The following is a 13,552-nucleotide window of genomic DNA, read 5'->3' on the forward strand; positions in this document are numbered from 1 at the left end:
AGGTAGTAGCCAACCTGTCTGCTTTTCAGATAACCTCTTATCATTAAATTATTCCCATTTAAAATGCAAAATACAAGTGTTCCAACCAGACAGAAGACAGAGGGAAAAAAGAAGCAACTGTGTAATGCAAGAAAGTATTACCTGTAATCACAGGAACTGCTTTTTGCATGGTCCATCCTACAAGAGCAGTTACAAGAATATCAGATAGCAATGTAATAAAACCAGATGATGCTGAAAACTTCCAGCAGTGGAAGGCATTTATATTTATCTTCTGAATTTGCTCCTGAATAGGCTGATGTAAGGGCATTATAAACAAGTTGTTTCTCTCTGCAGGGCCCTGACAATTGCATGAAGTGTGCCCATTTCATAGATGGTCCCCACTGTGTGAAATCCTGTCCAGCAGGGGTTTTGGGTGAGAATGACACCCTCGTCTGGAAATATGCCGACGGGAATAATGTTTGCCAGCTCTGCCACCCAAACTGCACCCGGGGGTGAGTATAACCTGGGGTTGAATGGAGACAGGGAAGAAAAGAAACAGAGAAACAGCTTGTCTCGAGCTCTTTCTCTTCCTGATGGTCCCATATCAAACCACTCAGAAGAACCAGCAGGGAGAAAGAGAGGTCAGGAAGACACAGGTAATGTAAGCAGAGTGTGGCAGAGTTTTTGAGTAGGAAAAGGCCGGTGGTATTTTGTCTTTATGCAGAAGGAAAGAAAAAGAATGGTTTAAGGGGTTTGAAACAGGCTTGTTTTATAACTTGAAAATAGAATTTTACAGGACTCACCCACCAGTGACGCACCTTTTTTTTCCCCACCTGGCTTGTTGCTGTGTCCTCTGGTTCTGAGAGGAACATCAGTGACATCTGGTGGATGCTGGGTTCCCAGAGTCCATTTTCCTATGCACCTTTCAACTTTCAGGAAGGAAATCCCAGTGGGGTAACACAGTGATTTTCTTTTTTTCCTTCTTTCATATGCTGGCACTCAGTCTGAGTTTAAAGCTTTGTGAGCGTGGCTTTATTAACAGGCAATACAATAAACCCAATCTATATGAGCCATTTTTGTCCCCATTTGGGGACACGCTCAAACTGCAACCTGTAACAAGCTGTGAATTGATCTGTTTAACCTATGTCACAAGTAATAACTGTCTCTTCTCCTGATTTCCAGCCTGCAAAGGACATGGGATGCGCAAGAAAAGGTTTTAGGCTTTGAGAGTTGGTTATTGGACTGTGATGCTTTCAGAGCAAAAAGCCAGCCCATATTTGGTGTATTTTCTTTCACAGGCCCCTACCTTTTACCCTGCAGGTCTGTCTGATCCAAAATCCTTCTATAATATGCCTGTAATAAGTGTTGCAAAAGATGAGTTGTAACATATTCAGACCAGATATCACATCATACACTAGCTAATCCAACTGTCAGTTTCCTACCTTCACAGAAAAAAGGAGATAAAGAGTGGAATCGGCAAGTAATATCCCTTTCTAGTGCTAATAGTGAAATTAAGTGCAATGATTTTCAGATGGTAGCTGTACCAGCCTTGTGGATTTGTCATGATTTACCGGCAATGCCCCTTGCTTTTGCTGTAGTCATAGACAAGGCATATCAGAGCTTCCCACTGCAGGCTGAGAACAAATTTTTGGAGCTGAGAAGGGATCTTAAGAAGTTTGCTCTTTATTAGTGACCTCAGTAGTCCCTTCTGATACGAACTGGCCACAGTGATCCAATATCCTCCTTCTAACTGGCCACATGGAAATGCAGCTGATTAGTGGAATAGTGTAATGAGTAACCACATCTGAACAAGACTTTTTCTTCACAGCACAGCCTTAGTAGTGAGATGAAACACTAGACTCGAATGCAGACTTAGAGGACATAATTTGCCAGACAGGGATGTAAAATGAGCCACACAGTGACTTTTAGTGCACAAGCAAGTTCCCCAAGCAGAATTGTTCAGAGAAGTCAGTTCCTGCTTGGCTTTAGCAGTGGATGGGTGAACCACAAGAGTCAGGCAGCAGATGAGGTTACAGTAAGAAGATTTTTTTAAATGAGGGATACCCAACATATGGTTCAGTGTATTTGGCCCTGTGTTATTAAGGCAGAATATAAGAAGTAGTATCAATTTCATATTTCACATGAAAGAACTGAACTGAGCTTGCATCAGTTACATTGTGAACGCACTCAATAGCCCAATTCAAGTTGCTGCCCAAATGCAGCAGATGAAATAGGCTGTATCCCTGAAGGACTCAAGAGAGCTGGAAGGAGGTAGTGTTGCTATTTTTGCTATGGGGATGGGACATCTGTGGCCATTGATGAATAGGGAGCCAGTGTCAGTGACATAATACGGGAACATGCTGTCTGCCATAGCATTGTCCCTCTGAAGGCAATCCATCAGCAATGCCATTTCTCTTCATGCCTTTCCCTAATTCTGCTGTGGGAATGGATCTGTTCAGCAGTGGGTGGAAAACATCTGTCTCACAAAGCTTTTGCATCCTTAGAAACCACAGACTCAGCGATTCCTGCATGACAAGAAACAACAACTTCATTTCTGTCCCTGTCCAATTTCACGGCTAGAGCCCACAAAATCTTATCAGCATGATTTAAGTGTGCTGACTTCAGTAGTCATGCAAGTAAGGGTTCCCAGGATCTCTCTCTGTTTTCCTTATTTGAAGAAGCTTCAAGTAAAAGACTTCTATTCTCAGCTGAGTTTTGTCATGAACTTCAGTTTTTTGCTTTAGGTATGAGTACTGATTGCACATTGCTTCTTTTGTAATGTCACGATGAATCCCTTCAAGTCTAATTTTCTTTTCCGAGTCCATTTTTCATCCTTCATTAGAAAACAGAATAAAGGATGCTTTCTCCTGCTTAGCCTTAAAGACCCCTTCTCTCCCAATTCTCCTGTATTCTCTTGGGGATTTTGTACACAAGCTTCCTCTTGCCCTGCCTCTAGTACAGCTGAGAATATTACTATAAAGAAAGCAACATCTCAAAAGCCCCAGAATTACCCCATTTATATGTTCAGCAACTAATGACACTCACCATCTTAATTGACCTGGTCAGTGTTGGAGGATTTGGTTTTCCCTTCCAGTCTCACAGAGTACAGGAATTAAACTCAGACACAGCCACTGGAGTGGATAAGCAAGGAGGAGAGAAGCCACCACTGTAGCCAATACCACTGACTGACACATCCTGCCTCCATCCACAGTTGCTTCCAACACTGTGTGTCTCACCAGTCTTCACTTTAAAAGCCAAGGGATTTTTGGGGGAGATGAGAAGGTGGCCAGGGGATCTGAGAGGGAGGACTACAGAAGCACAGCACAAATTCTATGTATTTGTCACACTTGGAAGGTTAATTAGAAAGAAGGGACAAAGTAAAATTTTTGTAAAGTTTTAAGAAGGTTTAAAAATGGTTTTCAATTTTTTTTATGATTGTGAAGTACGTTAGGCTGTTATAGAGTGAATCCTCACTGAAAGGCCATCAGTCATAACAACTTGACTTTATTACATCAAATTGGGAACTATGGGCTGGGGAGAAAGTCGTTAAAATCTTGATGGATTTAGGAAATAAATAGCTGGGTCTGTGCCGGGACAAGTAATATTTACTTAGGTAAAATGCTGAATTCAGGATGAAGTAGTTTTCAGGAACTGTACACAGAACTAATTTTCCAATAAGGAGAGAAATGTATCAAAGACTGCAACTGCTGTTATATTCATCTAATATATCCATAAGATCTTGAGGTACTTCATAACATAAGGTCACATTTGTCATTTTGGTTTCTGCAGAGGGCAGAAGAAAAATTACTCAAGAATGGAAAACATGATTGTTTAGATTCCATAAATTCTGGGTTACTTATGTTCGGTGTCATCATAAAATTCCACATTAAGAAAGATAGTTATATATAGTCCTGGAGGGATAATTCTTATGGGCTTTGTTTCTTCTCTGATTTGTGAAATTAATCAGAAAGCCAAGTGGCATTTGAAAAGCACAAGCTAATCTGTCTGTTTTTTCCCAAACACCTTTTTAATTTATCCCACCAAACTTGATGTTGATGGATTTGTGTGGGAAAAGGAAATGGACTGATAAAAATATCCATTTCTCCTGCCTCTGCTTTGATGTGTAAGAGAAGAACTGGTCAGTCATTCCTCAGACTGTAGATACAATCCCCTCAGCCAGTTTTGTTTGCTGTTAGAAAGCACACAGAGGTCTTGCCATCATAAAGTAGCGTGGCAGCCAGAATTTCAAGGAAGAGATACTTTGAGGGACAGTAGTCATATTCTGAAATAAAGTGAGGTCTTCTAATTTCACATTCTTATCAAGAGCAGCTGCACATGCTTTGTTGCATTAGAAATTCATGTCCGGGTGGTAGAGCATGACTGGATGAGGTCTGGAATCCTGGATCAGTTTTGCATTGAGCACCCAAAGAGAGAAACCCAAGGTGAGATCTGTCTCCTATGACCATAAGCAAGCTGGCTCTGCTCTGCACATGCAGCCTCTCTGTGCTTAGTTACACAACTGAGCAAACAAAGCAAGCTGTATGCAGATAGGAGAGCTAACAAGGCTGAGGACCCGGAATCCAGGAACTGGTATGCACAGCACTTCCAGCATGTCCAGGACACCAAGATGCACATTCTTGCATGAGAGCCCAGTGAACTTACAAGACCTTCCAGATGCTGAGTTTTGGAGCACTGTGTTGGCCCAGAAACAAGACAAATACTCAAGGGAAGATCCAAGTAATGAAAACAAACAAACAAACAAAAACCTAATAAAATGAGTAGTTGCTTCACTCTTCCTTCCCCAGACCTAGACCAAGTTATGAGAGAAGATCTGCAGCTCTACCTGGCATTTTGAAATTTTTCTGGTTTCTCCTCTCAGTGAGAGGGATTCCAGAGCAGTTTTCCTGGCATAGGCTCACTCCTTACCCCCTACTTGACCTCCTCTGGAGTTGTTTTGAGATGATCCATTTTCTTTAAGTCAGTGCAGGGAGCGGATACCACAAACTGGACTTTACTTCCTGTGCTCTGTTTTCCAGAGGTGATGTCACCCTCTCTGTAATGCTCTCCTTCCTCAGTAGACACCACAAAGACCACAATTCCCATGAAGGGCATACATCTCGTAGCCCAGCGGCACCTGGGGAATGCACCGTGCCTCTCATGCTCATTAGACCATCAAGTGAATGCAGTCAGTGTTTTCATCTATGTTGTTTTTTTGGACTGTGCTGCCAAATTTTGGAGCATTTTAAACTCAAATGGAGGGTGAATGACTTGCTAGTAGAGGTCTTGGCTCTCTGGGTAGCTATTGTACCTGTTTACGTTACCAATAACCTAAGACTTTGGATTCTAAGGGAAATGTATCATGGACACTTGCCAACAAACTATAGCCAGAGAGAGTGCTGTCAAATTCCGTTTTTTGATGAGAGTCTGTGTATCTGCTACCCAAGTTTTCCATTGCAGTGGAAAGTCTGGAAATTGAAAACTTTACCTAATCAGGAAACAAGCATTATGCAGGAAGAATGCAACAAGGATCATTGCAGACATATTTCCATGTGTATTTGTGTCCTTGTAGCAGGGGGAGGCTTCTTCTGTCCTCCTCCACAGTAAGCCTCGGGCTCTGCACAGGAAATCCATGAATTTTATGTATCTATGTCCCCCCCCCCCACTTGTACTACATGCTAAAAAGTTGTTTTAAAACATTCTCTAAACTAAACATGCAGCATAGCTGTTTCTCTAGCTAAAAGATTTTGGAGCAAGGTTGTTGACTGATATTTAATGGAGTGTATGACTATTATAAATTCCTACATTAACACTTGGGCTGCTCTGAAACACAAATTTTTCAATCAGTAGCACACTTCTTAGTTGGAATTACCGAAGTATGTAGGCCAGAGCTACTATGTTTGTAATGTTCATTTGTTTTTACAGGTGCAAAGGGCCAGGTCTTGAAGGCTGTCCAAATGGGTGAGTATTTCATCTGCTACAATTAATGGCAGAGCTGGAAAGAATGCGTATGTGTTTACATTTCCACACTGGACACTGCAAGGCTAGGACTAAAGTCTTCAGCTCTTTACAGGGAAGTGACAGATTAGAGAAGGCTTAGACTTACAAAAATAGTTTAATGAACTGAGAAATATTGCTACTGGCAAAAGACTTTAAGATCTTGTTCTGCCTACAGTTTTTGTCAAGGTGAGACCTGGGATCTGTTACTGAAGAATAAAAGGAGGGGGTGGAAAAAGAAAGGATTAAGGGCAGAGAGAGGTATGTTTAGGACTGATATAGTTACCTGTGTTACAGGGACCTCAGAGATGCAGAGGGTCTTTTCCAGCCCTGTGATCTGTACATCTCCAAGTGCTGCGTGCCCAGATGAATGCTCATTTGTCACACTCACGTCAGATCTTATATCTTACTGTTTGGCTTCATAATGTGCTCAAGGTCACGCAACAAGCAAACAGTCTTCTCTAACTGAGAGAGAGGGGTTTAGTTTCTGGCCACAAAGTCATGCTATGGCAAGACAAATTCAGCCTGGAACTACTGTTAAAAAGTGACTGCATTTAATAGTAATCCCTGGGGCAACTTAGAAGAATGCTGGGAAGAATCTCTAAGTACAAACCAAAAAACAACCTTGGAAAACAGGTTTTTCTTTTCAGCTTAAATTTGCAATTACAGAGGCTCTAATAAAGAGGCAGCAGTGTGTATGTACAGTGGGGATAGTACACACAATACCTGGCTTCAAACATCTGTACTTGTAAGGATGATGTGATGTTCCCTGTGATCCTTACAGCATGGCCCTCGAATAATGGGGGGATGTCAGCTGCATTGCAGGCAGCACAACTGTGTATGCCCTCCTGAGAGGCCTTAACTCCACATGCTTTGTTTCTCTGATCACATGTGGGTTGCCCACAGCTGGCACACATAGGCATCACAGATTTGATGCTCATGTGCTTGGTGGTTTTGTCAGAGTAAGAAATCCCCTCACTTAAGCTATGAGGATCAGTTCCAATTGTGAGTTTGAGGGAAGAATGAAGGCTCTTAGTTTAAGCCCCGATGGAAATTAAGCACCACTTTGAACAGATTACTGGATGAGTAACTTAAAACCACAGGTGCCCAAGAAATCTGAAATGTCAAATAGGCATATGTGGGTTTCCAGAGTGTGTGTTTGTTCAAAACCTAAGGCTTCCTGAAACTTCTGTAGGGCTTCTTCAAAATCTTACACCTAAGAATTTTTTTCTTTCTGCATCCCATCTTGTGCTGCAGCTCCAAGATCCCCTCTATCGCAGCTGGTGTTGTCGGAGGTCTCCTGTGCCTGGTGGTGGTGGGCCTGGGCATCGGGCTCTACCTGCGGAGACGCCACATCGTCAGAAAGCGGACCCTGCGCCGGCTGCTGCAGGAGAGGGAGGTGAGCACTGCTGGCATGGCTGCAGCACCACTCCTTGATCTGGGACAGTGGGTGCCCTCCTCCTTGTACCAAAGGATTAAAGCAACCTGCATCTGCCTTGTAACTCAGCAATCCCTTGGGATGGGGAATGCGGCAGCTGCCACACTACTCAGGAAAGCAGCAGCACGCACCCCACACCTTCTCGCTTAATCTCAAATCTGATCCCTCTCTATATAATTTTCAAAATATTTAAGGTATTTGGATGTCTGAACCCTAAGGAAAGTCATTGAGATAGTCTACTCAGAAAAAACTACACCTTCAGGGTGACGTGCAATGTGTTTGCAGCTCCATATGACCTTGCTGTGTTGACCTTCAGCCTCAAATTGTGTGTCCCTGCGGACAAGCCTTGAGGATCCTGTGGTAGCTTGGGGTGCTTTTGAAAATTTTACCCCCTTGATCAGGTGCGTGCCTGATCCTGCAAAAAAAAGAAGAGGAGGGAAAGGAATTGAGGAAGTGTTTGTGTCTTGTCTTTGGTTTGTTTTTAGCACAAAAAGCCCACAAAGCCATCAGAGAGAATGGTTCACCTTGTCAGGCATGAACAAGGTTTCTACACTGCTTTTTGTTTTTTCCTTGGCTTTGCGTGCATTACAGCATCACCCTCTGGATACCACATATATAGAAAAATTCCTAATCCTGGATAGAAGCTGCTCTTTTGTGGTTAGCCCCCTTCTCTTTCTAGTCCAGTTTTAGTAAATAAGCCAATTGTTTTTAACATTCTGTTAAAATCCCAGTTGCAGCTTCCTCCTGTACTTGCCAGCTTTGCAGAGCCAGCTGTCAATATCCTTAAAAAAAAAAAGGCTGGCCTGTTTTTCATTGCACTGTGAAACTATATTTTACAAACTGCTGTATTCTGCAGTTGTGATAGTAGGGTTCAGTTTGTGCTCGGCACATATTGTACCCTCTGGACTCCTCAAAATGAGGGTATTTCATCACAACAGAGAGGCTGCTGACCTTCTAAAATCAGATTGAATCTAGCTAAATATGGTTTTATTCAAAGGAAAAGTGAAAGGAAAAACACTTAGGAAAAAGCTGACATGCATTGTAAAAGTGTTAAATATCTTAGGAGAGCATTACTGCTGTTTGCAATAAGGCTTAGATCAAATTTTGAAAAAATCAATAGCCAATTCAACATCCTTTTTTTTGAGGAAAGAATCACTATCAAAGTTTCAATTGCTGCTTGTACACCGTGTGGTTTGGGGGTACCACTGGTAGCATGGGAATTTTATCCAGTTAAACAAGAGCAGACATGAAAGGTTGCAGGTGATTCTTGCCCATTATTTTAAACATTTTAATAATTTATTCACAAGTTCAAAACAAAAATAATCTTCTTTAGCATCTGTGGTAATTACATTATTTTTCATGCCATGTGTTTCAAGGCTTTGAAGTCAAAGCCTCCATTTGAGAAAAGGTATTCCTTCATTCTCCTTCAAAATGGCAGTTGCCACTCTGTGCTTGATTTTTGGAGCAGGTATTTATTCCTGCGAGTCAGAGCAGAGATATCCTCCTGTAAGCTTCACATGGAATCAAATGTTCATTATTTTAAAAGAAAGATTTTCTTCCTCAAAATGTTCAGCCTTCCAGACTGTGTGACCATCTAACATCATCTTTTCTCTGCACCAGCTTGTCGAGCCACTGACACCCAGCGGGGAGGCACCAAACCAGGCACATCTGAGAATTTTAAAGGAAACAGAATTTAAAAAGGTCAAAGTTTTAGGCTCTGGAGCTTTTGGCACTGTTTATAAGGTAAGATCACCATGTTTCTCTTCCCATTTTCATCTTACTTCCTCCTTTAGAAGCCACCCAAGCAAAGCAAGATCTGGGAGCTTTGATCATTGTGTAGATTTTTTTTTTTACCTAGATTTTATGGCATGTATCTATCTATTGAAGAGTAGAGAGATTACTGAATCGTCATTAGTTTTGTTAGGGATTGGGTAGCAGGAGTAGGTTTTCACAAAACATTGCCAAAACATACTGCTGAACCTGTAGAACAAAGATCTTGACTTAGTAACTACCATAGTCAAATATATCCCATTGTGAATATTAAGGAGAAAAAGAAATGCACTTTGGTTAGCTCAGTGCAAAGCCATTTTTCTGTGTCATCTGGGGTCTTGTTTTTATAATTTTCAATCATTCTTTCATTACAACTGATTCGGAGGTGTGGAAGTGTCTGCACACCTTTAGTTGTGTAGGTTCACAAGGTATTCTTTCTCTTGGTGTTTGTTTATCCTCTGTGCTTCTTCTTCATCAAGTTCCACTTTTCTGTGCTCCTCCTTTTATTCAGGATATGTGTTTTAGGCTTTGCCAGTAACTGTATGTTCCTATATCTCTTTATAAGGCTCTATATTCTGAATCAGGCTTCCATTTATGATTAAGAATTTCAGGGGCACAAAAAGATGTGCACCTACACTGCTGGGGATTTCAGCAACATGTCCTCACAGTGTCATGCTGCTGACCTGCCACCTAAATGGCCTCCTGACACTATAGATGTAGAGCACTGCACCAGTTGGACATCGACTTACCTGCCATATGTTTGGGACTGGATTATTTGTACAGTATAGATGCTATCTTGTTTTAATGAGAAAATGCTAATTCTTTTCATCCTATGATTTATAAATTGGAAGTGGCAAGGTTTTGCACATGCAGTTGCTGTGATGCTCAAATCAGTTAGATTTCCATCCACAAAAATTGCTCTTTATGCATCTCTTGGGCTATTTACACGGGGACAGCAATGAACGTGTTTTTTAAAAAAAGTACGGTGGAGGTGACTGAAAGATATACCGCCCTATTAAGAAGAATTTGGTAATACCCACAAGACACATTTTTTGCATATTTTTGTTGTCTACCATGCCTTTCCATTGCTCAGAATATTTAAGTCTACTCAGAAGATGTATAATGTATTTGTAACTGTGAAAATTAACCTGTTGGGTATGAGACTGAATAACTCTTTGTACTTCTTTTTGGTAGGGACTTTGGATCCCAGAAGGAGAGAAGGTTAAAATTCCTGTTGCTATTAAAGAGTTGAGAGAGGCTACATCACCAAAAGCCAACAAGGAAATACTTGATGTGAGTTTTCATGTTTGTTTTCTCAATCTGTCAGTGGTCTGTAGATTTTCTTCTATAACAACTCGAGGGGTTTCAGGATTTTGTGTGGGACGAAGTATTTTGCACCCTAAACTCAATTCTCCATCTGGAAGTACTGCATTTTGCAACCCAGTCTGTGAAGTGCTTTTGTGTCTCCCATTAATCCAATCCAAAACACAGATTTTATACTTGTGGGGTAGCACCTAAGGAGTAGTAAGGACCATACATTTATGACTAATTCTTCTTTCTTTATTCCAGTGTTTCAGGCCTTAAGCTGTAGCATTTATTGTCATTATGGTGGTACAACTAAGCCAAAAAGCAACAGGCATAATGATTTATGAATCCTGTGAATTGTCATAAGCTAGTTGCTTGGTTAAATAGGATTAAGTTAACTACAAATCCAAAATAACATTAAAAAATCCCAGCTGTCTGATTTCTGTGCCATAAAATGCAAGAAATTATCTCACTTTCTGAAAGAGGTTTGGCAATCCTATTTTCTCATTTGGATATAGCTCATTACTTCAGAAAACAGGGAAAAAAGTATGGGACACTGATTTAGGAGTTCATAAATGCTTGAGTTTACAACATGTGACCACAGTCCTAAATACAAAGTTCCCCAAACTTGGAATTGATGAAAATTTTAAGTAGATCCAAAGCCATGGAACATACAGCACCAAGGATATATAAATTCATATGCAAGGAAAGGAAGACGCTGAGTGCAGATAGGAGCACTCAGAAGTTTAGTGTAACTTCAGGTTTTCCATTCTGTGGTCCAGTCCTAAGCAACAAGAAGAGTGTATTTGTCTGTCTTTCTGTTCTGTCTCTGGTTTGTCCCAGACAGACCTGCTCACCAGGAATCGATGGTGGTGTTAATCAAACACACAGATCTTTCAGCCATGGGGAAAACTGGAATTTTTTTATCTTGGTAGGGAGTGAATTTAGAAGAAATTTTTTTAAAGTCTAGTTTTGGCCAGTAAATGACACCTCAAGGTAGGAAGGTTCATCTCAAATTGTTGAAGCTGGTGAAGATCTTAACAAAAAGCCCAGTCTTGTAGTGAGATGTCTCAGGACAAATGGCTGTGAACAAACCACCATTTGTGCTACTGACAATAACCAAGCTCACTGGATTTTTGAAGTCACCCTGAATAAGCAGTGTTATTCCAATACATTACTCTGCTTCAACAGATTGTGTGTTAGGTACTATATGATTTGATATGCATATTGTAGTAGTGCAAAAGAATAGGTGGTCCATCTCAGGGTCCATACAGGAAGGAATATCCATTCTGGCTTTAGTTTAGTTAGACTCCAGGCAAGTCTCAGCCCTTCCCCAGATCCTTCCCTGTGTGGCCCTTATTCCTGACCCTCACCTGCCTGTGATTGCTCCTTTTGTTGGAATTCCCTGCACTGCGGAGCTGGCAGAGACGCTTCTCAGCTGCCTGCCCTGAGCTCTGCCCCTCATTTTGCTCTTCACAGTGATAAGGAGCATAACACAGTGTTCACAAAGGATGCTTTGAACTTACCTGCATTAAATTCCTGAAGGCATGTATCCTGAAGGAAGAGTTACTGAACAAGTCTATAGTACTTCATCCTTCCTTCAGCAGATCAGGATCAGTGGACAGGGCAGTAGATGCAGGGACTGCGTACTGTTCAGTGGTATCAAAGTAGTTTCTCTTCTAAAAGAAATTTCTGTAGCAAATTCCCACATTATCTTTTCCTTTGAATTAGGATGCGTAACAAAAGGCTCTTGCTTTCTCAATCCTGTTCATTTTTAGATAATTTGGTTGGTGGAACTCTGTATTTCAGAAAAAAAATTTAAAAATACAAAACTAGCTAAAGAAGTCAGAGGGATGACTCCAAAAGCTCTTCTTAAAACAGATTTTTGCTACACAACCAATTTTCCAAGGTCACTGGAACCTCAAAGATAATAATATCTAATTAAAGATGGTTTGACTTTCAGAATCACACTAGATATAGAACAATAACAGCAGCTTTCGGTCTTATGATCCAGGCAAGCTCTGGCTGACTTTATTAGGGTAGGGTTAATTCAGAAGGTTGTTGTTAAATACCAAGCATACTTGGAGCAGGTCAGAGCGCACCCAAAGAGATTTCCAAGATAAACAGTTGAAACAAAGACCCACTTTAATGTCTTGGGCTACTTAAAGGGACCCACAACCACACAATAGCTCCGTTCTACTCTTTGTGAGGAGGAGGAGGTGGCCTATTTTCCTCTGCAGTATCAAATGGAAGAGACAGTGTCAACACTTGGATGCTCTCTGAAAGCTGTGTGGCCCAAACGCCCACCCAGCTCCTGCAGCATTCCTGTGCTCAGCCCCAGGTCAGCCCCCCGCAGGCTGCGTGGCAGATGGGCAGTGAGAACAGCTCCGACTCTGCCATCTTCCACCACCCTGTCCCGCCAAAATGAATATAATATGGATCTAAATCCCAACAGGAAGCAAGGCATCCTTTATCATTACAATGGCTCCGTTTGAAAGCATAGAGAAATGAAGTTGTTTTGGTCTCTGCTTATGTCTGAATATTGGATAACAACTTTACAAGATTCTCTAAAAAATTATGCAACAAATATCTGCAGAACTGGACAGCGGATTGTGTTCCTGCTTTATCTTTCCTTGAGCTAGCCCACAGAGTCCATGCTATCCATGGCAGAGGGATGTTTTTCAATGGTGTGCCCACATCATGCAGTAGGTTGAGGGGCTCTTACCAGTTTTGCTGGAGATCCTATTTAACCTATCTGCCTGGAGGCCACTTTCATCCCAAGGGCTCCGAAACAACAATACCAAATGCAGAACTAGTACCTCAAAAGAGGCTGCATTACATCATGTTTTGCTTAGGCTGGCACATTAAGCAACAGCACTGAGGCCAGAAAGTATTGCTTAAGAATCAGGGTTGCTTATTTCTTGAACGTCATTGCTTTAATAACTTTGTTTAATAATAGTTCTCACCAGCTATAGAGCTATGTGACATCTGTGGAATGCTTGTTAGATGATGAGTAAAGTGCTATGGTATTTATTTTCTTAAGCTCTTAGAAAGAGCAGATTTTCT

General features: G+C 41.4%; 1 protein-coding gene across 3 annotated transcripts in view; it reads left to right on the forward strand.

Moving 5' to 3' along the window:
- EGFR (epidermal growth factor receptor) overlaps positions 1 to 13,552 on the forward strand; it is a 155,932-nt gene that overhangs the window by 123,291 nt on the left and 19,089 nt on the right. For all 3 annotated transcript variants that reach the window (XM_085051539.1, XM_085051537.1, XM_085051538.1), the window contains exons 15-19: positions 334 to 491; positions 5,902 to 5,937; positions 7,231 to 7,372; positions 9,032 to 9,154; positions 10,376 to 10,474. In XM_085051539.1, the coding sequence (XP_084907665.1) occupies positions 334 to 491; positions 5,902 to 5,937; positions 7,231 to 7,372; positions 9,032 to 9,154; positions 10,376 to 10,474 (558 nt within the window). The remainder of the gene's footprint in view (positions 1 to 333; positions 492 to 5,901; positions 5,938 to 7,230; positions 7,373 to 9,031; positions 9,155 to 10,375; positions 10,475 to 13,552) is intronic.

This window comes from Lichenostomus cassidix, chromosome 2 (genome assembly GCF_008360975.1).
Source record: "Lichenostomus cassidix isolate B80296 chromosome 2, HeHo_3.0, whole genome shotgun sequence".
NCBI classification, from domain to species: domain Eukaryota; kingdom Metazoa; phylum Chordata; class Aves; order Passeriformes; family Meliphagidae; genus Lichenostomus; species Lichenostomus cassidix.